At 44.9% G+C, this 24,956-nt stretch overlaps 2 protein-coding genes across 8 annotated transcripts in view; one reads left to right on the forward strand and one right to left on the reverse strand.

The window, feature by feature from the left end:
• The window catches only part of AFAP1L2 (actin filament associated protein 1 like 2), a 195,598-nt gene extending 183,512 nt beyond the window's left edge, over positions 1–12,086 (forward strand). For all 5 annotated transcript variants that reach the window (XM_073595844.1, XM_073595847.1, XM_073595845.1 and 2 more), the window contains exons 18-19: positions 4,553–4,675; positions 11,134–12,086. In XM_073595844.1, the coding sequence (XP_073451945.1) occupies positions 4,553–4,675; positions 11,134–11,160 (150 nt within the window). In that variant the 3' untranslated portion in view covers positions 11,161–12,086. The remainder of the gene's footprint in view (positions 1–4,552; positions 4,676–11,133) is intronic.
• The window catches only part of VWA2 (von Willebrand factor A domain containing 2), a 95,975-nt gene continuing 83,102 nt past the window's right edge, over positions 12,084–24,956 (reverse strand). For 2 of the 3 annotated variants that reach the window (XM_073595851.1, XM_073595849.1), the window contains one exon: positions 23,976–24,649. In XM_073595851.1, coding sequence (XP_073451952.1) covers positions 24,519–24,649 — 131 coding nt within the window. In that variant the 3' untranslated portion in view covers positions 23,976–24,518. Of the gene's footprint in view, positions 20,506–23,975; positions 24,650–24,956 lie in introns of those variants that run through there. The other variant, XM_073595852.1, reaches the window with a different exon arrangement.

Below are 24,956 nucleotides of genomic sequence, written 5' to 3' on the forward strand. Positions count from 1 at the left end.
TCTCTCACATGGCATGTGCATACCCCCCCCAAAGTACATTCTGCTACTCCTCCTGAGTATAACGATACCACGTGTGGGATTTTTTCACTGCCTGGCCACATACAGAGGCCCAACAGGCAGGGAGTCCCATCAGGTGTTCTAAGAGCATAAATTACACATCTCATTTCTCAACCACCTATTACACTTTTGAAGGCCCTGGAGCACCAGGACAATGGAAACGCCCACAAAATGACACCATTTTGGAAAGCTAACACCCCAACGTATAATCTATGAGGCATAATGAGTCTTTTGAACGGTTCATTTTTTTCCAGAAGTTTTTGGAATATGTGGAAAAAAATAATGAAAACGCATTTTTTTTTTACACAAAGTTGTCCTTTTATAAGATATCTCTAACACATAGCATTTAGATAGCAAAAATTACACCCCAAAATACATTCTGCTACTCCTGAGTATGGCGATACCACATATGTGAGACTTCTACACAGCCTGACCACATACAGAGATCCAACATGCAAGGAACACCGTTAGGTGTTCCAGGGACACATAGCATGCACATACCAAGAATTACACTCCAAAATACATAATGCTGAGCAAAGCGTAAACAAAAGATTACCTGTGGTTGTAGTAGCGCAGTTGTAAACAGGAGGATAGCACTGGTCCAGGCAGCAGGCAGGGACTTGGTCAGCAACGGCAAACACAATTATCCAGACAGCAGGCAGGGATACTGTCCATATACAGTCCAAGGTTAGTGCAGGCAGAGATATTGTCAGAAGTGCCAAAAATATTGGTCCTGGTAGTAGGCAGGAACATGTGGTGTGGTCAGTGCAACAGGCAGAGACATAATGGCAGTAAGTCCTACAGGCAGCAGGCAGAAGTAGGGCCTCGTTCAGGACAGAATGGGGACAGGGGTAGAGGATTCTCCCACCCAAATCTCTTTGAAGCCTCTGAGCCCCCAGGACCCTAATCTAGGAACAAAAAAAATAGTTTTCTTCATCCAGAAAAACAATTCTGGAGCCCCTCACATATGTGAGACCCCACTAGTTCAGTTGCAGGGTACAAGATCAGTCCAAGAGGCAGGAAAATATCATGTTCAAACAGTCCAAGGTCAGTTCCAGATCAGGCAGCGTTATGTTCAGAATCATTAGGCAGAAGCATGGTCGAATAACAGTCCAGGGTCAGTTCCAGATCAGGCAGCGTTATGTTCAGAATCGTTAGGCAGAAGCATGGTTGAATAACAAGCCAGGGTCAGTTACAGAGCAGGCAGTGGCATAAGGGGTGTGAAGGCAGGAACTGAGGATTACGTTTACCATACTTCACTAATAATTTATTGAAGCATGGTAACAACGAAAACATTCACCTATGCAGAGGCCTGGTTCGGAAGGACATTGGGCACAATAATAAGATGTGTCTCTTCTGACTCCTACTCTGGTACACACCTTACATTCTTTTTTACGTTGTTGGCCTGGGAGGGTGGCGTTCAGAGAGTCGACTAAGAACATCTTATAAACATCTTTTTATACCAATGGTATGTCCGTCTTGTGGCAAGGTATGGTTCCAACATTTGGTCATTGAAGTCGACTCCCCCCATGAACAAAATATATTTATAAAACGCATTTTGGTTTTTGGATGGGGCCATTTCTTTTAGGGATTTTCACGAAGGTATCATTGTGGATCGAAGACAACATGTAGACATCCTGTCTGTCCCTCCACTTCACTGCCAAAATCTCCTTGTTCCGCAGACTTGCCATTTCTCCTTTCCTCAACCTCTTATTGACAAGACTTTGAGGAAAGCCCTTCCGGTTCTTTTTTACGGTGCCACATGCTGGCGTCTTCTTCCGGTGAAGGTTGTGTAACATGGGCAGAGATGTGTAGAAGTTGTCTACATACAGGTGGTAGCCTTTCTCCAGTAGGGGGTAAATGAGGTCCCAAACAATTTTCCCGCTTGATCCCAAGTAGTTTGGGCAATTAGGGGGTTGCAGCTGAGTGTTCTTCCCTTCGTACACTTTGAAGGCATACATGCACCCTGTGACTCGGTCACATAATTTGCATACCTTCACCCCATTGCGGGCCCTTTTGCTGGGAATAAATTGTTTGATTTTAAGCCTGCCACTAAATTTAACAAGGGACTCATCCACACATATGTGTTGGTCCGGGGTAAACAGCTGGGGGAATACTTCAGAAAAATTATTTAAAAGTGACGAATTTTGAAAAGCCTGTCATAATTTGGGTCATTTCGGGGAGGGCACTGGGTGTTATCACTGAAATGAAGGAACCTCATTATCATTAGGTATCTGGTATCATTACCTTGGAGAAGATTGGCATGGGGTGGGTTGACCAATAGGAATTCAAGATGTTTTTTTTTTTTTTTGGTGAGTCCCATACAAAATGTGAGGCCTAAAAAAACCCTAGAACTCCTCCACCGTTAGGTCTCTCCACTCGTAGGGACGGGCATAATAGGACGTTGGATTATTTAAAATAAATTGCTGTGCATAAAGGTTGCACTGGGCCACAATTGTTGATAGCATGTCCTCTGTAAAAATTAAAGAGGAGGTCCACTTAAACAAAAAATAATAAAAGCCAGCAGCTACAAATACTGCAGCTGCTGACTTTTAATAAATGGACACTTACCTGTCCCAGGGTCCAGCGATGTCAGCAGCTAAAGCCAATCGATCGCTCGTCTCTCGGCTGCCCCCACCGCCATCCTCGGTCAGGGAATCAGGAAGTGAAGTGTTGCGACTTCACTGCCCAGTTCCCTACTGCGCATGCGCGAGTCGCGCTGCACGTCTACACTGGTCCCCGTTGTGTTGTGGGAACTGTGTATTTCCCAGAACACAACGGGGGTGGGCGGGCATTTGCGGCTAGCTATTCCCGGAAGTGGGTGCAGATACCTGGGGGCTTCTCCTGAATTAAGAGAAAGCCACAAGGGGTTCTGAAGAGCATAGGGAAGGCTGGCATGGGTCCTTGGCCTTTCTTGCCGAGGTACTGCGGTGCTGGTGGATGCCACTGCCTCCTCACTGGAACGCCTTCGTTTGGCGGCCCGAATATCTTCCTTCTCTGAGTCACTCAGTGTTCCACTACTGAGGTCTGGCTCATAATTTACATCTTACTCAGAATCGGAGTTTGAAATGGAATCCGAACAAGAGAGCTCCCCCTTGCTCTCGTCGGCCTGGGAAAGTATCTGGTGCGCCTCCTCGGCGGAAAAGCCTCTTTTGGACATGCTTGCTGGTGGTGATGCGACTACACAGGTGTGTGCTAAGCCTGCACTGATGAGGCGGTACTGATGAGCACAGAGGGGCACTGATTGATTGCACAGATGTGCACTGAGGTGGCACAGGTGGGCACTGATTGCAGATGTGCACAGATGTCTGGACACAGATCCCACTGTACTGATGGGGCACTGTTTGGGTACTTTTTTTATCACTGTAAAAAAAATGTTTTCACTCACTGGAGCACTGAAGGCACAGATCGCTGCAGCTATCCTCTCTCCTCACACGCGGTCTCTGTGTGAAGAGAGAGAGCCGGCAATGAGAGATGATCTCAAATGTAAACATATGAGATCATCTCTCATTGGCACCGCCGATCGTGCTGTGATTGGCCATTTACAGTGATCCGTGACTGGCTGTGTCCACGGCCAGCACAGAATTTCCCCGATCCGTGCTCATAAGCGCGCACGGGGAAGGAGGAAAGGGAAGGACGTCCTATGACGGCCTCCCGGAAATTGAGGTCCGCGCTGTAGCCGTCATTTGGCTATGGCCCGGACCTCAAGTGGTTAAAGCCCAAAAACCACTTCAATACTGGACACCTTTCACCGGACTCTGATGTAATAGCGGTCTGTAAAAGGAGGTGCTGATATAAGGTGACTCTGATATAATGGGGGTCTCCAATGGAGGATGCTGACTGCTGATCTAATGGTTGGTCAGCAACCAATAAACCAACTGTGGTGTGAGTGAGCCGAGGCGGCCCCCCCTCCCCCCCAGTGACACTACTTGCAATACAGAGCTGCATTAATTTTTTATTTCTTTTGTGATTATAAACAGTTTGATATACAGACTTCATAATTTTCTAGATGATGGGTAAACAAGACAGGAATTTTGAACGCTTATCCTCTACAGCACATAAGTCAAACACAAGGCTCGTGGGCCGAATCCAGACCCCTAGGCCATGTCATGTGGCCCTCACACCCTGTTTTTCAGCTGGAACAGGCACCTCGGGCTCTCACCCTCCACTCCCTGCTCCCCACTGTCACCTGTAAACACAGAAGCCTTCTGTGTTTACAAAGACAACTTTGCCTTGGTCCCTCAGGTACTCCTCAACCCTGCACTCTGTAAACAGCGCGCTCCTGAACCCAGTACTCTATGCGTAGCACATCCCTAAACCCTGCATTTTGTACGTAGCTCACTCCTAGTGCACAACTGGCCCTTTGAGGGCAACCCTACTGCTGATGCGGCCAAAGATTAAATGGGAGTTTGACACCCCTGCTCTACAGTATGGCCATAGGAATTGGTTTCTGCTTTGATTCATAACAATTTCTCACAATTTTAATATTTTCCAGGTTAAAACCAACAGCCCGAGCCACATTCCAGACTCCTCGCCAGTCAATTGTGCAATGGCGCTCAAAGCCCGACCGTTGTCTATTATGACCACTGGCAAAGGCACCGTCCTACAGAAAGCCAAGGTAATTATAACAGGCTGAAGACACAGAGGCACAAAGACAACACTGACCCTCTCACATGGCAAAAGCATCATACACAAACAGGTTACAGGAGAGGGAGACACAACACAAATCCATCAGGCTGCATACTGCACAATGTATACACTTCTCTATTAAGACACAGTGTGTGGACACTACACAGGTTTTAGCCGGCACAATTTTTTTTTACAAATGTTCTTTTATGAAAGGGTTATAGAATGTTTCAGAAATGTCATACAAGCTGCTATTTATAGACTTTGCATTTTAAAAAGAGAAGTCCAGTCCTCTTGTCCTCAATTTCTTCCTGGGTGTAACCCTCATGTACTTTGCTTACTTGATGCATTTAATTTTATTTCTTTTTTTGTTGCTCGACCCTTCTGGAATGTTATATTATCTATTGTTGTAACGCCCGCTGTGATTAACCTGTAACCGGCACAGTGGTGTGGTGGTAGCACTCTCGCCTAGCAGTAAGAAGGGTCGCTGGTTCGAATCCCAACCACAACACTACCTGCCTGGAGTTTGCATGTTCTCCCTGTGCCTGCGTGGGTTTCCTCCGGGTACTCCGGTTTCCTCCCACACTCCAAAGACATGCTGGTAGGTTAATTGGATCCTGTCTAAATTGTCCCCAGTATGTATGAATGTGAGTTAGGGACCTTAGATTGTAAGCTCCTTGAGGGTAGGGACTGATGTGAATGTACAATGTATATGTAAAGCGCTGCGTAAATTGACGGCGCTATATAAGTACCTGAAATAAATAATAAATTATCTGAATAAATATTCCTTCTGTTTTTAAAAAAAAAAAGAGAAGTCCAGACTGAGCTCGTTTGGCTGGGCTTCTCCTATGGGTCACAGCAGTGCAATTTGTTTTGCACTCCTCTGACCTGTTTTCAACAGAGTCTGAAAGTCCGCTCTCTGCTGACGTCACCAATATCAGTCCAGGCACCGTCGTCCTGACTCAGGAATGCTGGATCCACCAGGTGCCTAGACTGATAGCCCTCTCAGCGAGACGCTCCACATCTCAGTGCTCCAGTGAGCGTGGAGGAGGCAGAGTGGAGGAGAGCTGCTGATTGACAGTCAGCAGCTCTCTGCTCGGGGAGCTGACAGAACCGAGCCATCAGACCGATATACTGCATCCACCTAGGTAAGTATGATTGGGGAAAAAAAAAGCCAAACCCATTCTTCTCTTTCAAATAGTTACATTGGTCTAAGCTGGATGAATGTAAGTATTTGTGTTACATGCCTGTGGGATCCCCATGGAAGCTAGGCACTGATGGAGAAAGTAAAAGTACAGTTGTTAGGTGGGGGGCAGGATATGCTTTTCTGAAGAGAAGGGTTTTCAGGGATCGCCTAAAAGCAAGCAGAGTAGGAGACAGTGGGACAGATTGGGGTAGAGAGTTCCATAGGATAGGAGAGGCTCGGGAAAAGTCTTGGAGGCGAGCATGGGAGGAAGTGACGAGCGAACTAGAGAGCAGGAGGTCTTGGGAGGAACAAAGGGAACAAGTAGGTTGGTATTTTGAGACTAGGTTAGTAATGTAGCTGGGGGCCCTGTTGTGGATGGCTTTGTTAGAATTTTGAATTTAATTTGAGTGAGTGGAAGCCAGTGGAGGGATTGACAGAGAGGGGTAGTAGACACTTACATTACCCAGGGAGGAGGTGTAGATGGAGAATAAGAGGTCCAAGAACAGAACCTTGGGGGACCCCGACAAAGAAAAGAGGAGGAAGTAGAGTTGTAAGTGACACTGAAGGTGCAGTTGGATAAAGGGTGAGAACCAGCGAAGAGTACAGTCACAGAGACAAAAGGCGTGGAGATTTTTGAGGGGGTGGTCCACTGTGTCAAAGGCTGCAGAAAGGTCTAAGAGTAGGAGTATAGAATTGTGTCCATTGGATTTAGCAGATCGTTTGTGAATTTTAGGAGAGCAGTTTCCGTGGAGTGTTAAAGGCGGGATCCAGACAGAAGGGCATCAAGTTGTTTATTCTTGGTGAGGTGGTCGCTCAGTCAGTTGTAAAGCAGACGTTCAAGGAGTTTGGATAAAAAGGGGAGCAAGGAGATGGGGCGTAGGTTGTCAAAATTGGTTGGGGGGCAGGTGGTAAGGTGGACATTAGAGAAAAGTTTAGCAGCCTCATCTATAGTGTTGGGGTTGAATGACGGAAGTAATGATTGTACCCCTTTAAGACATACAAAAACTCAATATTGTGCCACCTCTTGAATGCAGCGAGATCCTGTATCCCTCTTAGATGGAAAAAAAGACACAAGCACCCTCAGTGGGCATGTGGTTTAGGAAGGTGGAAGAGTTGAACAGTTTGGAAAACCTGGTTTGGACAGAAAGGCAGAAACAAGAGAAATATAAGGAAATATGGTCTCCCTGGAATTCCTTCATCAATTCAGAGGAAGGAAGGAGTCTTATTGATGGAATCCCAGATACCGGAGGAATGAAGGAACTCCAACCCGGGCTCTTGACTTCAATTAGTTGGGAATTCATGTATGACATGGGTTCTTGCCCTTTGGAAGAAGGGGGGGGGGAGGGGAGAGAGAGGAGGAAAATTATTAATATCTGGTGTGTGGGGGCTAGTAATTTTGTTATTTTTTTTGGCCTCTTCCTAGTAGAAGGGGGGTGATGATTAATACTCATTTTCTATGACAATCCCCATATACATTTATTTTTTGGGGACCCTGAACCTGGGGTCAGTTTCTTTAAGTTCATGACCAGGGTGAGGAAAATATGTTCATTAATAAGTTATGAACAAATTGGTCACAACTCCTTGGTTAGGGGAATGCTGTTTTGCTTTGTTATCATAGTTGATTGTGCTACCATGGAAAATGGTTTTCTGTTCTCTTGGTTTTTTTTTTTGTTCTATTCCTTTTTTTGTTGTCTTATTCTTTTGAAATAAATAAAAAAGTTAAAAAAGAAATGATGTTCCCGTCAGAGTGAGTAGAAGCTGGTATCCATTGCGTCAGGTCAAAGGAGGAGGTCAGACTGAGAACTTTGGAAGTAGCTTGGAGTGTTGGTATTAACAGGGATGTTGAAGGATAAGGATGGGGATTTCAGAAGAGAGAAAGTAGGGAAGCCAGGCAGAGAAGTTATCAAGAAAGGCTGAATGCTGGTCCAGGGGGCCAGTAGATCACAGCTATCCTTAGAGAAACTGGAGAGAAAAGACAAATGCAATGTCTCTCAAATGAGGAGAGTGATAGAGAGGGAGATGGGTGAAGTACCTGAAAGGTGCTATGTGGGCTAGGAGGATTCCCACTCCGTTCCGTCCATTGGGTCAGGGGGAGTGAGTCCAGAGAGGGCAGCAGAAGTAGTTTGGATTCATGAAGCCAGGTTTCAGTAATGGCGAGATTAAATGAGTTAGCGATAAAGAGGTCATGGAGAGAAGTGAGTTTGTTACACAGAGTGGGCATTCCAAAGGGAGCAAGGCTTTGTGAAGAAGAGGAATGGAAACCAAATTTTGTGGATTGTGGTTGCTGCCAGAGGGTGCAGGGCAATGGGTGTGTTGGGTACTGTTAAGTGATGGAGGCCCAGGGTTTGGAGATATATCCCCAGAGGTTAGGAGAAGCAGAAGGGTGAGGGAGGTAATATGGGAGTGTGATTTATATGAAGGGACATGCCACAGTGTCCTGGAGGTTTTATTACTGTGTGGATTTAGAATTAGGAAGAGTTAGAGTGCAGTAATAGGGAGAGGACAGAAGTGAGGGTGACATATATAAGGTGTGGGGTGGAGAAGAGGGGTGAAGGAAAGAGAGTTTAAGGCGAGAGGACACAAGTGTCAGAAGGAGTGGTAGAGAGCGCATGTTGAGTGGAATGAGAGCTGAAGGTGTAAACACGGTCACCTGTGTGGTGGTGTTCAAAGTATTTACCTGTGTACTTTCGCTTTGTGCATTCGCTTAATTACAGAGGTGGAAGTGCTCCCACTTAAATAAATACCCCCACTTATAGAGAGAACCCCAGCAGCAAATGTACTCTCCCCATAAAGATGCTTATTTTTATACTGTTAGAGGTGGGGGTGATGCTTGTTAATTTACTAATCACGAGTTAATAAAGTATAGCTGTCTAGCAGGGCAAAATGTCCATCTGACTTGCAAGGGGCATACAGTGGCTTGCAAAAGTATTCGGCCCCCTTGAACTTTTCAACCTTTTGCCACATTTCAGGCTTCAAACATAAAGATATAACATTTTTATTTTTTGTGAAGAATCACCAACAAGTGGGACACAATTGTGAAGTGGAACGAAATCTTTTGGATTTTTGAAACTTTTTTAACTAATAAAAAAATGAAAAGTGGGGCGTGCAAAATTATTCGGCCCCCTTGCGTTAATACTTTGTAGAGCCACCTTTTGCTGCGATTACAGCTGCAAGTCGCTTGGGGTATGTCTCTATCAGTTTTGCACATCGAGATACTGAAATTCTTGCCCATTCTTCCTTGCAAAACAGCTCGAGCTCAGTGAGGTTGGATGGAGAGCGTTTGTGAACAGCAGTTTTCAGCTCTTTCCACAGATTCTCGATTGGATTCAGGTCTGGACTTGGCCATTCTAACATCTGGATATGTTTATTTGTGAACCATTCCTTTGTAGATTTTGCTGTATGTTTGGGATCATTGTCTTGTTGGAAGATAAATCTCCGTCCCAGTTTCAGGTCTTTTGCAGACTCCAACAGGTTTTCATCCAGAATGGTCCTGTATTTGGCTGCATCCATCTTCCCCTCAATTTTAACCATCTTCCCTGTCCCTGCTGAAGAAAAGCAGGCCCAAACCATGATGCTGCCACCACCATGTTTGACAGTGGGGATGGTGTGTTGAGTGTGATGAGCTGTGTTGCTTTTACGCCAAACATATCGTTTTGCATTGTGGCCAAAAAGTTCGAGTTTGGTTTCATCGGACCAGAGCACCTTCTTCCACATGTTTGGTGTGTCTCCCAGGTGGCTTGTGGCAAACTTTAGACGAGACTTTTTATGGATATCTTTGAGAAATGGCTTTCTTCTTGCCACTCTTCCATAAAGGCCAGATTTGTGCAGTATACGACTGATTTTTGTCCTCTGGACAGACTCTCCCACCTCAGCTGTAGTTCTCTGCAGTTCATCCAGAGTGATCATGGGCCTCTTGGCTGCATCTCTGATCAGTCTTCTCCTTGTCTGAGCTGAAAGTTTAGAGGAACAGCCAGGTCTTGGTAGATCTGCAGTGGTCTGATACTCCTTCCATTTCAAAATGATCGCTTGCACAGTGCTCCTTGGGATGTTTAAAGCTTGGGAAATCTTTTTGTATCCAAATCCGGCTTTAAACTTCTCCACAACAGTATTACGGACCTGCCTGGTGTGTTCCTTGGTCTTCATGATGCTCTCTGCTCTTTCAACAGAACCCTGAGACTATCACAGAGCAGGTGCATTTATACAGAGACTTGATTACACACAGGTGGATTCTATTTATCACCATCAGTCATTTAGGACAACATTGGATCATTCAGAGATCCTCGCTGAACTTCTGGAGTGAGTTTGCTGCACTGAAAGTAAAGGGGCCGAATAATTTTGCACGCACCACTTTTCAGTTTTTTAATTGCTAAAAAAGTTTAAAATATCCTTTAGATTTCGTTCCACTTCACAATTGTGTCCCACTTGTTGGTGATTCTTCACAAAAAATAAAAATTTTATATCTTTATGTTTGAAGACTGAAATGTGGCAAAAGGTTGAAAAGTTCAAGGGGGCCGAATACTTTCGCAAGCCACTGTAGTTGTAAAGAAAAGACCATAATTTAGGGGAGACATGGGAGAAAAAAAAATAAACATCAGAGTGGGGACACATGCAAATTGGATGCAGGTTTCCCCGCATCCAATTCACATGACAGGAGAGTAATCGGCTCTCAATGGAGCTGGTTCACACATCACCGGGGCGGCTGCAGTCCGCATTGAAAAAGGGTCCTGTGCATCTTTGGTTCTGATTTAGGCAAAAATTCGGACATGATTCTAAACTGTGAACAGGGATGCACTGGACCGCGGTCGCAGCATATGTGAACCCAGCCTCACAGTGGTGTTGAGTGTGTATGCACATTTATCTCACAGAAGCTGATGTGGGGATTCTACACTATTAACATAGATTTTATATTTGGGCTTTTATGAATTTATTTCTATGTCTTTTGAGCGCTGCACTCATACTTACCCATTATACTGCAGGAATACATCTCGGGTCTTCACAGCTTTAAATGTACTTGAACCATTATACAAAGTGCAACAACTCCCAGCAACCTCATTTAGGATTAGTATAGTCATGATAGAGAAAGCAGAATACTTACTGGTTATTGTGGATTACTGTCTTTATGAATAACACTATAATATACATATTAAATTGTGTTGTAACTGTCTGCCCTCATTTTGTAAAGCGCTGTGCAAACTGTTGGCGCTATATATATCCTGTATAATAATAATACATACATTTTTTTTTTTTTTTTTTTTTTTTTTTAGGAATGGGAGAAGAAAGGAGCCAGCTAGAATTACAACATAATATTCTAAATGGACTAAGACTCTTGTGTCTGATTGTCATTTAATTTATGGGATGCCAGAGACTTTTCACTTTGTGGTGAAGTACAACAGACCTCCATCCTCCAGCGAGGGGGGCCTCTTTTTACATTGCACATGTTGGTGCTCCAAGGGACCAAAGCCAAGACATTTGCCACTTGTTCCCCCCCGTGGCAGTAGCAACCTCTTCTGAGAAAATAGGCTGACTGGGGCCCCAGAGTGGTATCCGTAGTGGACTCCCCCACTGTTTTAGCACATTTAGCCAATGTCTGGGCTATCGGGCATCTGGAATGTATTTTTACGATAGAGCAATATGCTCATGAAACATGGTGAAAAGGTTACTAAAAAAAAAACTTTGCTATGCCCCAGTTGGAGAATCCCATTTACTTACACGAATGGAAGCAAGCAAAACTTCTTTGCCATTTTATGTTGCCATTTAACTCACATTTTATCATCTATTTTAATATAAAGCGCCCCGCACAGGACTTTACAATATATAACAAAAGGACGTTTTTTTTTCCCGTGAATAAGGTGGACTGATCTCAACATTTTGTGCTGCGGAACCATGAAAGATCACATTGTGAGGTTATTAATAGCGGAAGCCTCACAGATAATACTTTTAAATTAACAAAAACGTTTTTTTTTTTTTTTATACAAGATGTACAATCAGTCAAAACTGACAATCGTGGAGTAGATATGGCACACAGACTACAGACGACATATAGAAGAGAATCGGGACACTGTGCTCCATAATTCTTCACAAACACCAAACTGCGTCTAGGAAGGAGGACCAGCCATGCACAGCTTCCCTCATATTCTGTCAGAAGTTTGTGTTCACAAAGTATTTGACAGTATTTTATAAATCTTAAAGGAAAAATTAAATATAAGTCTATAAATCAGTGTGAGGTTTTATTTTTTTCTTTGCAGGGAGAAAAATTACACTTTGAAATTCCAGTAGACCTTTCAGGAGGAGGTATACCATTACTGTAACATATCTCTGTCTAGACGCACTTCAGGTGGCAGACCCAAAATATTCTGTCCTTTGTGCAATTACTCTAGGGACAATGGGGGAAAACAGTGATAGGAATATGGAGGAGAGAGCTAAGGGAGGATGCCTGCATGAGAAAAACAGGAGGCGAGGGAAGATGGAGACATGAGAAAACAGGAGGAAGGAAATAATTGAGGGAGGACAGGGATGTGAGAAAACAGGAGAATGACAACAGAAAGAAATGAGGGAGGAGAAAGAAAGAATCGAGGAAACAGCTGAGGGAGGACAGAGATGGGAGAGAGCCGGGACGACAGGTGAGGAAAGACAGCCGTGAGAGAACAAAGGAGACATGAGAAAACAGAGGAGACAGGAGAGGAAGATGATAGAAACGTGAAAGAATTGAGGAAGCGGGTAAGGGAGGACAGAGATGGGAGCAGTGGCTGCTGTTTTTTTTGCGCACACCCCCCCTCCCCTTCCTGTCAGTCCGCCCTGCACTTAACCCATCAATGGCGTGGGCAGTGTATACGGTGATGGCTTCTCCTGTGTTTCCTCCTAGGCCAATAGGATCGCTTCTCCTTTCGGCCAATCAGGAAACGGGTCTCAAGACCCACTTCCCGATTGTCCGGGAGGAGAATCAGCGTGACAACAGCAAAACTTCATTGGCTATTGTCACCATTTTTTGAAGCCTATTAGAGCCTCATGCTTCAAAAAAAAAAAAAAAAAAAAAGAAACCCCATTGGAAGCCATGCGTTCGGCGCCCCGTATGTAAATTAGAGGGCGGCGCTGCTGCACCCTTGATTATAGGCCGCCACTGGATGGGAGAGAGCCAAGGAGACAGATGAGGGAGGACAGAGATGTGAGAGAACCGAGGAGACGTGAGAAAACAGAGGAGGCAGGGGAGGATGACGACAGAAAGAAATGAGGGAGAACAGAGACGTTAGAAGATCAAGAAGACAGGTGAGGGAGGACAGAGATGGGAGAGAGCCAAGGAAACAGATGAGGAAGGACAGGGATGTGAGAGAATAGAGGAGACAGGTGTGGAGGTTGACGGAAAGAAATGAGGGAGGACAGATGTGAAAGAATCAAGGAAACAGGTGAGGAAGGACAGAGATGGGAGAGAACATAGGAGACAGGTGAGGGAGGACAGGGATGTGAGGTGGGAGGACAAACATGAGGGAAGACTAAGGCACAGGAGGAAGGACAGAAATGAAGTCATACTAGGACCTAACAGAACATAAGTGACAGGTGAGGAAGAGCAGGAGTGAGGGAGGACAGAAACGTGGGAGAACAGAGGAGATGGGTGAAGAAGGGCAGAGGCAGGTGAAGGACAGAGATTGATGGAAGCAAAAGAGAACCGAGGAGGTGGGGGAAGAAACCTGAGAGGTGAGAGATGAGATGAGAGTTGGGAGAAAAGTTGTTCCTACCATTTCAGAATTTCATTTTCACACAATTATCATCACAGCATCATTATAAATGACAATATACACACACTTTTTCATCTTAGAAAAACACTTTACAGTCTATATTAACAAATATACAAATATATTTTAAATATGTAGACAAATTTATACTTCTACAAATGACATTATAAATACAATATAAAAAAAAATGTTTACATTAAATAGGTGCTACAAACATTATGTAACAAAAAAGATATACTGTGTTTAAACTGGCCATATGTAATTCAGCCTATGAAGTAGGCATTTAATGTAAAATACTTTTTAAATAAGTAATTGATAATGTAAAACTCTGCATTTAAAGGTCAAATACTGCACAGTTGGACCAAAAAGGCCTGGTCTTAATTTGATATTTCTGGATTTGCACAACTGCTGTGGGCCATTATGAGGTGCTTCCACTATCCATGTGCTGAGTTTCCAGGTATACACAACTTATGAGCCCATTATAAGGGTATCTCACCGTCCCTGCCTTAAGTTCCAGAGTCCGCACATTTGCTGTGTCCATTATGATGGATTCCCACCATCCTTTCTAGAATGTTATACATTATGGAGAACTCAGCAGGAGGAGAGATAAGGCCTCAAGGTGGACAGGAATGGATCCAGACAATATAGCGGGGAATCTAGCTACAAGAAATTTAACAAACTTGTGCATGACTCAAGACTCCACCTTTACTCAAATGAAACCATCTTTGTACTTACCGTGAAACCTTTTCCGTTAAGGGACAAAGGAATTCAGAAATAGGCGAGTTAAATTTCAAAAGGAGTCCAACTGAGGGGTGGGCAACAGCCAATGACAGACCCAAAAAAGATTTGGGAACATCTGCAAGCAGGAGTGACTGGAAGAGCAATGCCAAAACTGGCACACAACAAAGGAGAGGCCACAACAGATCAATCTGGTGCTCCAGACCAGGACAGAAGAGATCACCAACGGGAATGATACTACTTGAAGCACACCGAGTTTAAACCAGAAAGAGGTTACAAGAACCAACAGGGGAACAATGTAATTACCTGAGAAGGAAAAATCTAGACCAACAACATAATGTGGTCAACAGAAAAAAAAAACATAGGAAAAGTGGCCTGGAAACACAGGCCTCCACGGGGAAACTTTGACAAAGAGAAGACGAGCTGGTCACCACCAGAAGGTCCAAGCCTTAAAAACCTAACCCTTAAGATTCAGGGAAGGGAGGTTCCATGAAAAAGTGTTGCCTGGTCAGACATCTTAGAACAAGAAATCATGGGAAGTGAGACCTCACAGCAGAATATACGAAAGGGATAGTTAAAAGTATACCAACCATGAAATTGGTCTGACCGAAGAAGAGGTAGGATAAGCGATGGACATCCGTACAAGGGTAGGCAGGTATAAAGATATACTGTAACCCCAGGCTGATGCATGTGAATGGCAGACTTGCAAAAGGATGAACAGGAACCCATCCACTTTGGGGTCTAGCATAGAACTCCGCAAATCCTGCCTAACCTTAACCACAAAACATGGTTCTAAGCAGCAGCAGTGTCACCCTGGACTAGTAAAGCACCCTCAGCCTTGGAGCAAGAAGCAGAAATCTTATGCCGCGTACACACGGTCGGACTTTTCGTCTACAAAAGTCCAACGGACGCTGACGGACTAAAGCTGGCTGGTAATCCGATCGTGTGTGGGCTTCTCCGGACTTTCAACGGACTTTTTCAGCCTCAAATCCGACGGACTTTAGATTTGAAACATGCTTCAAATCTTTCCGACGGACTCGAGTCCGGTCGAAAAATCCGCTCGTCTGTACGCTAGTCCGACGGACAAAAACCCACGCTAGGGCAGCTATTGGCTACTGGCTATCAACTTCCTTATTTTAGTCCGGTCGTACGTCATCACGTAAGAATTCGACGGACTTTTGTGTGATCGTGTGTAGGCAAGTCTGTTCGTTAGAAAGTCCGCCGCAAGTCCGTCGAAAGTCTGTCGGACAGGCTGTCGGACTTTTGTAGCTGAAAAGTCCGACCGTGTGTACGCCCCATTAGTCACAAAGCTCAGACAATTCACCTGATTAGGAACAAAAAAAGAGGAAGGAATCTGAAGGGCCTTCCTCATGAGACTGGATCAACCTCAGAAGGACCTATCTCCCAAAGCTCAGGTCCTATTGGGGCCTCTGGATGTACTCTATTCCCTACAGTGGGTAGCTGCAACAGGATCCCAGCATGTTCTGTCTGCACACAATCCAGGGATCCATCCTGAGGTGGAAAATTCCTGCTATGCAAGAGGTGAGGAGTACCAAGTTGCAGAAACCTCATCTTACAGTATCCACGAGTTGAGGAAAGCCAGATAGCAATTCATTGTCTCTAAGTGCAGTCAAGTGTAACACCCTGTGTCATCCAGTATAGAGGGATCAGGCGACTTGACCTGTCACAGGGGAAACTGACAAATCTTCCCAGAAGTGAAGGTCCTGCAATGCTTAAGAGAAACCCAGAGGTGACCGCCTCACAGTGAGATCCTACAACAAAGCAGGGACCGTCTGTTCTAGAGGAACCACACTAATATCACAGGTATGGGGACATTCCAGCAAGCAGAGCTTGGGGGGAGACCACTACATGCTCCCAAAGACACTGATGGGTTGTGCCAGGGATGTCTTGGTCCATAGAGACCAACTGGATGTCTCACTCAAATTGCAAGTCCCCTGAAAGAGACGGGGAAACTGGAGAAGACAGAGTCAACAAAAGGAGGAATTTCCCTCAACAACCTACAGCCCTGAAAGGGAAAGAAGGGGGATTTCCCCTGACAGGCAAGAAAAAAAAACAATAGTACACACAGTGTAGACTTCTTTAGTGAGGGTTTGAGCTGAACAGCCTCGCCCCTTCGTGACCAACAGTTTGCAATGTCATGCACCAGTGAAACTCAATCCAGCTGAAGCCTACAGGTGTTAGGCCCTTCAGAAAGGTTTGGTCCACAAGAGTCCAAAAAAACAATCCTCTTCGGGGAAGATCACTTGAGCATTCCACAGTATGGTTGCCAGGAAAAGTGCTGAGGTAGATATAAGGTCCAGTGCTTCAAGAAATAGAAAGTACCACTGAGGGGACAGGGCCTAACTAGGGAAGGAGCAGAGTTAACTGGTCCTGGCTAACCCTGTAGGTAAAAGGGGTTGATTGGGGGGGTGTGGCCTGCAGCAGCATGAGGTAGGACGCTAGTGACCTGAGCTCCGCCGGCTGAATATCCTGTACCGCTTATCCTGGGAGCCTATTCACTGCCCGAGGCCCGACTTTTGCTGCCGCTACAACAGGTATCTCCCTAGCCCATGTCTCTGCCAAAAATATCCACAGACACGGCGGCTAAGCTCGATAAATATTGCCGGCAAGACAATGAAACCCCTGCCGCCCCCCGGGACAAGATGGTGGCGCCACGCCGGGGGAGGGGGCATCCATAGGAGCAGACACTGCGAAGGTGCTGGAGGCTATCACAGTTTGCCAAGAAGCCATCACAGCCTGCCAAACACTCACAGCCAGAATTGAGGTTAAAATTGACATCTCCCTAGTGAGACAGGACTTTCAGAAACTGAGGGAGAGGATCACAGATGCAGAGACCCGTCTGAGAAACCTGGAGGATTTCCTCCCCCCTCTCCAGAACACCACAAATGCCATGCAGCTGCAGGTTAACTCCTGCAGAAACAAGATCATTGAGAACAGACTCCGCCCCTGCAATCTTAGATTCATTGGCCAGCCTGAGGGGGTCGAGGGACCCCCCCACATTCCTTGAACGACTGCTCTGTGACACATACTGCGAAGAGGTGTTCTCCCCCACTTTCGCCATCGATTGAGCGCACTGCATGTCTGGTAGACCGCCACCGACCGCTGCACCGCCTCGCACTTTTATTGCAAAATTCCTCAACTTCAGGGACAGAGACACTATTCTGCGATTAAGCAGAGAGAAAGGGAATATTCCTTTTGGAAACAAGATGATTGCGGCCTTTCCGGACTTTCCTGCAGAAGTACAGCGCAGACGCAAGACCTTCATGGAAGCCAAAAGACACCTTTGCATCAAACACATAAAATATGCAACGCTGTTCCCTGCACGTCTTCGAGTGGAGGGAGAAGATAGAGTGTATTTCTTTGAAGATCCTGATGCAGCAATTGCCTGGCTTGAACAGTGAGAAGCACCCAGATAAGTAACAACATGATTTACCCACTTTTTTTTTCTTTCTTTTTTCTCATGCCCTGATTCCCACCCGACTCCTGTCACAATAAAGGAGAAGCTGACTGCTCTCTGATATTGTTGCCCGATATCTGCTCCCCCTAAGACACAGAAACACTTGGTACTTAAACTGCAAGTCTGCAGACATACACTCTGCAAATATTCCCTCAATGCTGCATCATAGCTACCACCAGGGGTCACTGCTGGCCCGTATCTGGAATGATAGACTCACGCCTGTCCTACCCTTTCGTTTGCTGAAGATGACTTTCTTCTCAGGCCTCACTATAGGGTCAGCCCACTTTCACCATCCTTACTTGGATATTTCCATGTTTATCAGTTCTTCCAGACGGAAGAGGACAACCCACTAGAGAGCTCACTACACTAAGTGAGCATAGTCCTATAATGTGTTACACTGTACAGCAAAGTTTCGCCCCACATACAACATTATGCAACCTGTGCTGGAAAAGGATGGACACTGCTCTGCTACACATATCCTCCTTATTTATTAACTGATGGAGCATACCAACCAGCACTAGCTATTGTTCTATGTTTATTATTGCTCTTTAAAGCGGAGTTCCACCCAAAAATGGAACACCCGCTGATCGGATTCCCCCCCCCTCCGGTGTCAAATTTGGCACCTTTTAGGGGGGAGCAGATCCCTGTATAATCCATGTATTTGCTCCCACTTCCGGGCATAGATCACTGCAGGCTCTGTGGTGATCTACGCCATGTCCGGCCCCTCCTCCGTCCCCTCCGCTGTCTTCTGGGAGACACACAGGTCCCAGAAGACAGCAGGGACCAGTGAGGACGCGCAGCAGGGAACCAGGATGTGAAACCGCAAGGCTTCACTTTCGGATTCACTTACCGAAGATGGCGGCGGCGCTGCCACCCGAGAGCCGAGGGACAGATCGGCTTCGGGTGAGGACATCGCAGGCGCCCTGGACAGGTAAGTGTCCATATTTTAAAAGTCAGCAGCTGCAGTATTTGTAGCTTCTGACTTTAAAAAAAAAAAAACTTGGGCCGAACTCTGCTTTAACGCTCTTTTCACAGGTTGGACATTGTTTATTAACTGTTGGCAGTTTGGGTTAAATACCCGCACCAGTTGGGGATAGTGCAGGACACACTAATGTACGTTGTTCAGGTTCGATATATATGGTACAATGGCAGACCTTCTATATTGTTAAACATTCTCTCTTCATGAATCACTCACGCATTTATGTCAGATGTTGGGGGGACTTTGAACCCTGGAGCTCCACAATATTCTCTACTTGCTTGGTGGCTACCGATGCTTCAGTGCAACCGGCCTTACTCACTGAGTCTTCAGGGATAGGGTCACACCTGTGAAAGCTCTGGACCTGGCGCTTTGTGGCTAACAAATACAACAGACAAAAAAAAAACACATTACAATGCAGAGCCCAGGGCCTGAAGGTCACATTCTAGGCCAGCACCTTTTTTTCCAGTTCAGAGGGGTCCAGGTTCAGCCCCTAAAGCTAGTGCTGAAGAAATGCCGATCCAGATACCTGCTATACAGGGACCAGCTCAAGCGTCGTGTAGCAAGCAATCTTGATTGATAATTGAGGAAGAAATACTACAAATGTGAAGATGACTAACAAAACAGACAGACCTCTTGTTCAGCAGAGCTGAAGAAAAGATGTCAAGCCGCCTATAAAAAAACAAAAACAAAACCGAGGCATGCTTTGAAGAGTAGGGGTTATAAGGGGGGTGGCTGGCTTACCATTTTTTTGTTTATTAGTGTCCCAACCTCCTGTAGGCAGCAGTATAACCCAACTGTTTCTGAATTACTTTGTTACTCAATGGACAAGAAAGATATAACTTTAGTTCATGTAAAGATTTTGTGATAACAAAACAGCAGTCTGTATTCAGAAGTCTATTAAATAGAACTACTCCTAGCTCAGATTATGCAAGAGGGTAAAATGCAGTTCTTTACATGACTATATAGCAACAGTGCAGGCTTACTTTATATTTATGCATTACATACTTTGTCTGGTTCTTCAGCCTAAGTCAGTGATCAACTGAAGTATTGCGTTGCTTGAGCTCACGCATTCGGTCTATGGACTAATATTTAACATGGTTATTCCTCCTCATAAACTGGGAGACAGTGGGACCAATTTACTAAAGGAGTAGAGGTTGATCACTAGTACAGTGAATATTTACTCAGCTTAGTATATAAAGTAAATCTGTGTTTACTTTGAATACCCAATCAGGTGCAAGGAAAATGAGAGAAAAAAAAAAAAAACAGGATTTACTTTTTGCATATGATTGCATGTTAGACATAAGCTCTCTTTTTGACTTCAAGAAAACATAATTCTGACTAATTCACACATTCCGTGAAGACTGGTTCACTTTAGTGTAGGAAATTTAACAGACAGAGGTAAAAAGTGAAGACCAGTTTTGCTGCCCTCTATAGTCGATCAGCAGCATTACACCAGACCAGATTCTGTCCACACAGAGCACGCAAAATGCATTATGGTTTGTTTTAAGAGTGAAAACCTAGTTCTGGCTGCTGAGTGTCCCAGCCCAGGCACCTCGGATGGTCTCTGGCCTCTTCATCCAGTTCAGTTAATGTGTCCTTCCAGAAGACTTCCTGCTGGACAGGGATTTGAGTCTGCGATGTGATGCGGAGGAGTGCCTTTGACGGCGACTCTTGATTAGCGGTAGTGGCCAGGCGCTGTCACCCCTAACTATTTCTAAAAAAAAAAATACAGAAATTATTAAGATTACTTTCTTCTGTTACATGTTATAATGTTTGCAATATGTTGCATAATGTCTTTTACTTTTCATCATGCTATTTAGAGTTCTCACCTGCTTTGTAAGTCAGCTTTCCCCTGCCCATTCCTGAGCCTACCTATTGGTCAAGAGGCAGCCCATTAAGTTTATAGTGAACTCCAGAATAAGCAAATATTGCCTAAAAACAAGAGCGATGTATATTCTTGAATCTTGGTGAATTGTGTATTTTTTTTTAGAACTGTGCAGTAACCAAGTGTGAGACTTGTCAGTGTCACTGCTGCTCTCTTTCCTTCTGCAGGGTGACTGGTCTGGTCTCCGCCCCCTCCTGTAGTTTTCTGCAGGCAGCCTATAGTAGGTGGGGCCTGCTGAGCCCCTCCTACAGCTCTGCTCTGTGCACAGGCAATGCACAGCACCATGAGGATGTCACTGCTACAATCAAGGTAATATCTGGGTTTTCAAAGGTATTTGGAGCACACAAAGTGGATTTATATTCTTTGTGGCTTGAGGAATATATTTAAAGCAAAGTTCTGCATTGAAGGAACAAAGAAGATGCTTGGGGGAGGAGGGGAGGGGCCAAGCTTCACTTTTATAGAAGTCAAGATTTGTATGTAATATCAGGTGCCTAGATCTCTTCTTGTTTTGACTTGCAGTGTTCACTGAAAAAAAAAGGTTCTGACATTTTTTTTCTCATGCACTCAGTATTTTCAATTCCAACACCAACTCAATAATAACAGGTTTATTTCTTTACTTTGTCTTTTCTTCCTTCCATTCCTATTCTTCTATTCACTGCCCTATTTATGCTAGTTATGTATTTTCTAATGCTTTGATTAGGAACTGATGATGTGATAACTTTATAGGCAGTCCTCCTCTTATAGCACTCATTCCGAAAAATTACAGCAAGAGCTCCATCCAAAAGGGGAAGTTCTGCTTTAAGTACTCAACCCCCACTCCTCTTGAACAATTGGCACTTTTGAGCAGCAGGGTGGGGGCAGCCGGGTTTACCCGATTTTAACTGGTACTCGCTCCCACTTCCGCTCTGACCATCTGGGCGATCGGAGTGGAAGTTCTCCTTCCTCCCTGCAGTATTCTGGTACGCATTACAGGTCCCAGAAGACTGCATTCACCATTCACGATGTGCAACGCTACTTGCGCAGTGGGCACCTGGCTGTGAAGCCATAAGCTGCCACAACCGCGTGCCCATAGTAAAAATGCCGGTAGACAGCGGGTGAGCCCGACTGGGGTTAGCACACCGCTACAGTTTTAGGAGCTGCTGACTTATTTTTTCCACAGGAGACTGGAACAACACTTTAAAGTGTAAGATCCACCCTACACCCTTCTCTGGTCCCCGCTGAATGTGGAAGATTAGCGGTCATTACCCATGCAGCTGGTGAAGCTTTGCGGGGATTTGAAAGGCCCGCTTTTAACCCCCGCTAGAGGCTGATGAAGGGGTTAAGTGCCCTGTGTAGCGCCGCTGCCGAATCGCTTTGCAGGCTTCGGTGTATACACCGCTCCAAAGATGCTGCTTGCAGGACTTTTTAACATCCTGCCAGCGCATCGCCTCAGTGTGAAAGCACTGGGGCTTTCACACTGAGACTGCAGGGGAGGTGTTTTTCAGGCGCTATTTTTAGCCCAAAAGTGCCTGAAAAACACACCAGTGTGAAAGGGTTCTTAGGGCTTTTGGAACAGATCAAATCTGATTAGTCAAATTGGTCTTGTGCCCGCACCTGACCAATCAGAATTGTTCTAATCTGTCACAGAAGCCCTAAGGAGAGAAGTGGAAATGAACGGGGCTTTTAGAATTCCCAGACTGCTGCACGGGCAGTGACAGCTGATCCCCAAAGGTAAGTGCAGCAGGGAATGGGGGTGGTTAGGGTTTGTTTAGGGGGTTATTTCACCTTTTCATTTTTTGGGAAAAAGTGAACTTACACTTTAAAGCGGAAAGCTAAATAAGTAGATAAAATACATATATGTGAGCTGTTTAACCTACCAAAGGATTTCTATTTGTGTCTATCAAGCCCTAGGTTATACACAGCACAGTCCTGTCTTGCAGATTTCAGGTACTTGCACGGTCTTTTATATCTGCTTGGAGTTCAGCTTTATCCTATCTACCTATCTACCATGCAGAAACAGGTTAAGGATTGGTTTTAAAGTTTGCTGAAACCCTTGCAGGATTGAAGTTTTAGTGTGAGGTATGCTCCTGTTTAGACTTTGCACTAAGTCCCTGTGGTTTTTAAGTTAAAGCGGAACTTCACCCTAAAGGGGCCACTTTATGATGCGCCCCTCCCCCCCATCTCTTCAATTTTGAAACACTTCTTTTTGGGGGGGGGTTTGGGTGCTGCCAGAAGTTTTCCTCCCCCTGCCCAAAACCTTCTGGGACACGTCACAGTTTCCTTAAGGCTGTGCGACCATTCACAAAGCGCAGCTTACACATGTGCAGTGGGAAGCCGGCTGAGGAGTCTAAAGGAATCACAGCTGGCTGCCCACAGTAAACATGTCTGTCAGCACTGAGAACCTGACCAGTGCAGAACTGGATCGGGGGAGGAAAGCGCTGGATCCCTGGACAGGCGAGTGTCCTTTTATTTTTTTGAAAATTGACAATTTTTATTGATTTTCCAAGAAAATAAAGAGTTAACAACATAAAATACAAGGTGATACAATTGGTAGCGTAATCAGTACTTCTGAGATAGAGTCCAAAAAAAAAAAACAATTGGTGAAGGGAGCAGTGGAGTATAAGCCAGTTAGTTAGGAAGATACCTTGACGTGACATTATTCAGACAATACTGCATTTATACCTTGCATAACTAAACAAAAATAAGTAGAGTATAAGAAGGAGAAATAAGAGAGAAAGGGAGGGAGGGAGGGAGGGAGAGTAAAATGGAACATGTGGAGATGGAAGAAGAATAGTAGAGAATGATTAAGATGAAAGGGCAACGATCCGCCTCTGGTGCCCGGAATCTCTTGAAAGTTAAAGGAACCAATTAAAGATGACCAGGGGTTGGGGGCATTAAGTTATGGGATTTTCGAAGAGGACCCAGAGTTTCCATTTTCGATTATGCTTCTCAAGAGTGTCATTAATGGAAGCTGTCAGGTACTCCATTCTCTTGACATCTCTGATCCTGGAGTGCAGCTCCGATAGTGAGGGTGGTTCTCTCTGTTTCCATTTTAAGGCCACCAAGCATCGTGCGCCAGTTAGTATATGTGACACAAGTTTCTTGGACCTTTTAGAGAGAGAGATTGGTGGAAGACCCAACACAAAAGTCTTCGGATCAAGAGGCACTTCAGTATCGAAGATGGACCGGAGTAAGGAATGCACCATTTGCCAATACGAAGTGATCAGGGGGCAAATCCAATAAATATGAAATAGCGTCCCCCTATCTTTACAGCATCGCCAACATCAAGAATCAGCCGATGGATATATGGAGTGGAGCAAGTCTGGGGTCTGATACCAATGGAACAAAATCTTATATTGATTCTCTTTATATAGCGTGCATACAGAGCTCTTAGAGGCCTGAGACCATATGAGCTGCCATGTGTGCAGGGGGAAGTCTGCACCCAGGGCTCGCTCCCACTTTCCCATATATGCATGACGTGGTCCGCATGATCATACCTTTAGGGGACGAGCCCTCTAAGCACAGTTTTTCAAATTCAGTTAGAGGGGAGAATTGAAGATTAGGGACCAGAGATTGTGCGTAATGTCGTATTTGTAGGTAGCTAAAGAAAGCCTGTTTGGGAATGTCAAAGTCATTTTGCAGATCCTGAAAAGATCTCAGCATTCGGGTCCTAGGGTCTATCAATTGACCATAGCAAAATAAGGCCTTTTTCATTTCAAAAGTGTGACATCTGTGAGGTGTCCTTTTATTTTAAAGTCAGCAGCTACAGTATTTTTATCTGCTGAGATATAATTAGAATTTTGTTCAAACGGGGCAAAGAACGGCTTTAATCACTTCAGTAATCTGACACTTCACCAGAAGTTTTACTTATGGTTCTCACAGTGCGGCCCGTCCCATCCGTGGCATTCGCAGTAGTAGCTGTTGAGTTGCAGGATGCAAACTCCTCCGTTCATACATGGATTGGGTTTACATGGACTCACTTTGGATTTTGCCTCTGAAATGCAGAAAGGTCACAGTGAGCAAAATTTTCTGTACAGCCTCTCAGAATCCTATGTGATGGAAGTACCCTGTAATAGGCTTCTTGATAAAGATATTGTACATACAAAAAACATACAAAAATGTTTATTTATTAACCTTTTCCCTGCCAGAGCAGATTTTGCACACGTTTAAAAAATAATTTTAGCCCTGAAGATTACACAAAACCCCTAAACATTATATATTTTCTGAAAGCAGACACCCTAGTGAATAAAAAAGTGGTAGTTCCTACTTATTATGTTACACAATATTACCATCTAGGAAAA

Source organism: Aquarana catesbeiana, linkage group LG08, assembly GCF_042186555.1.
Source record: "Aquarana catesbeiana isolate 2022-GZ linkage group LG08, ASM4218655v1, whole genome shotgun sequence".
In the NCBI taxonomy this organism is placed as follows: domain Eukaryota; kingdom Metazoa; phylum Chordata; class Amphibia; order Anura; family Ranidae; genus Aquarana; species Aquarana catesbeiana.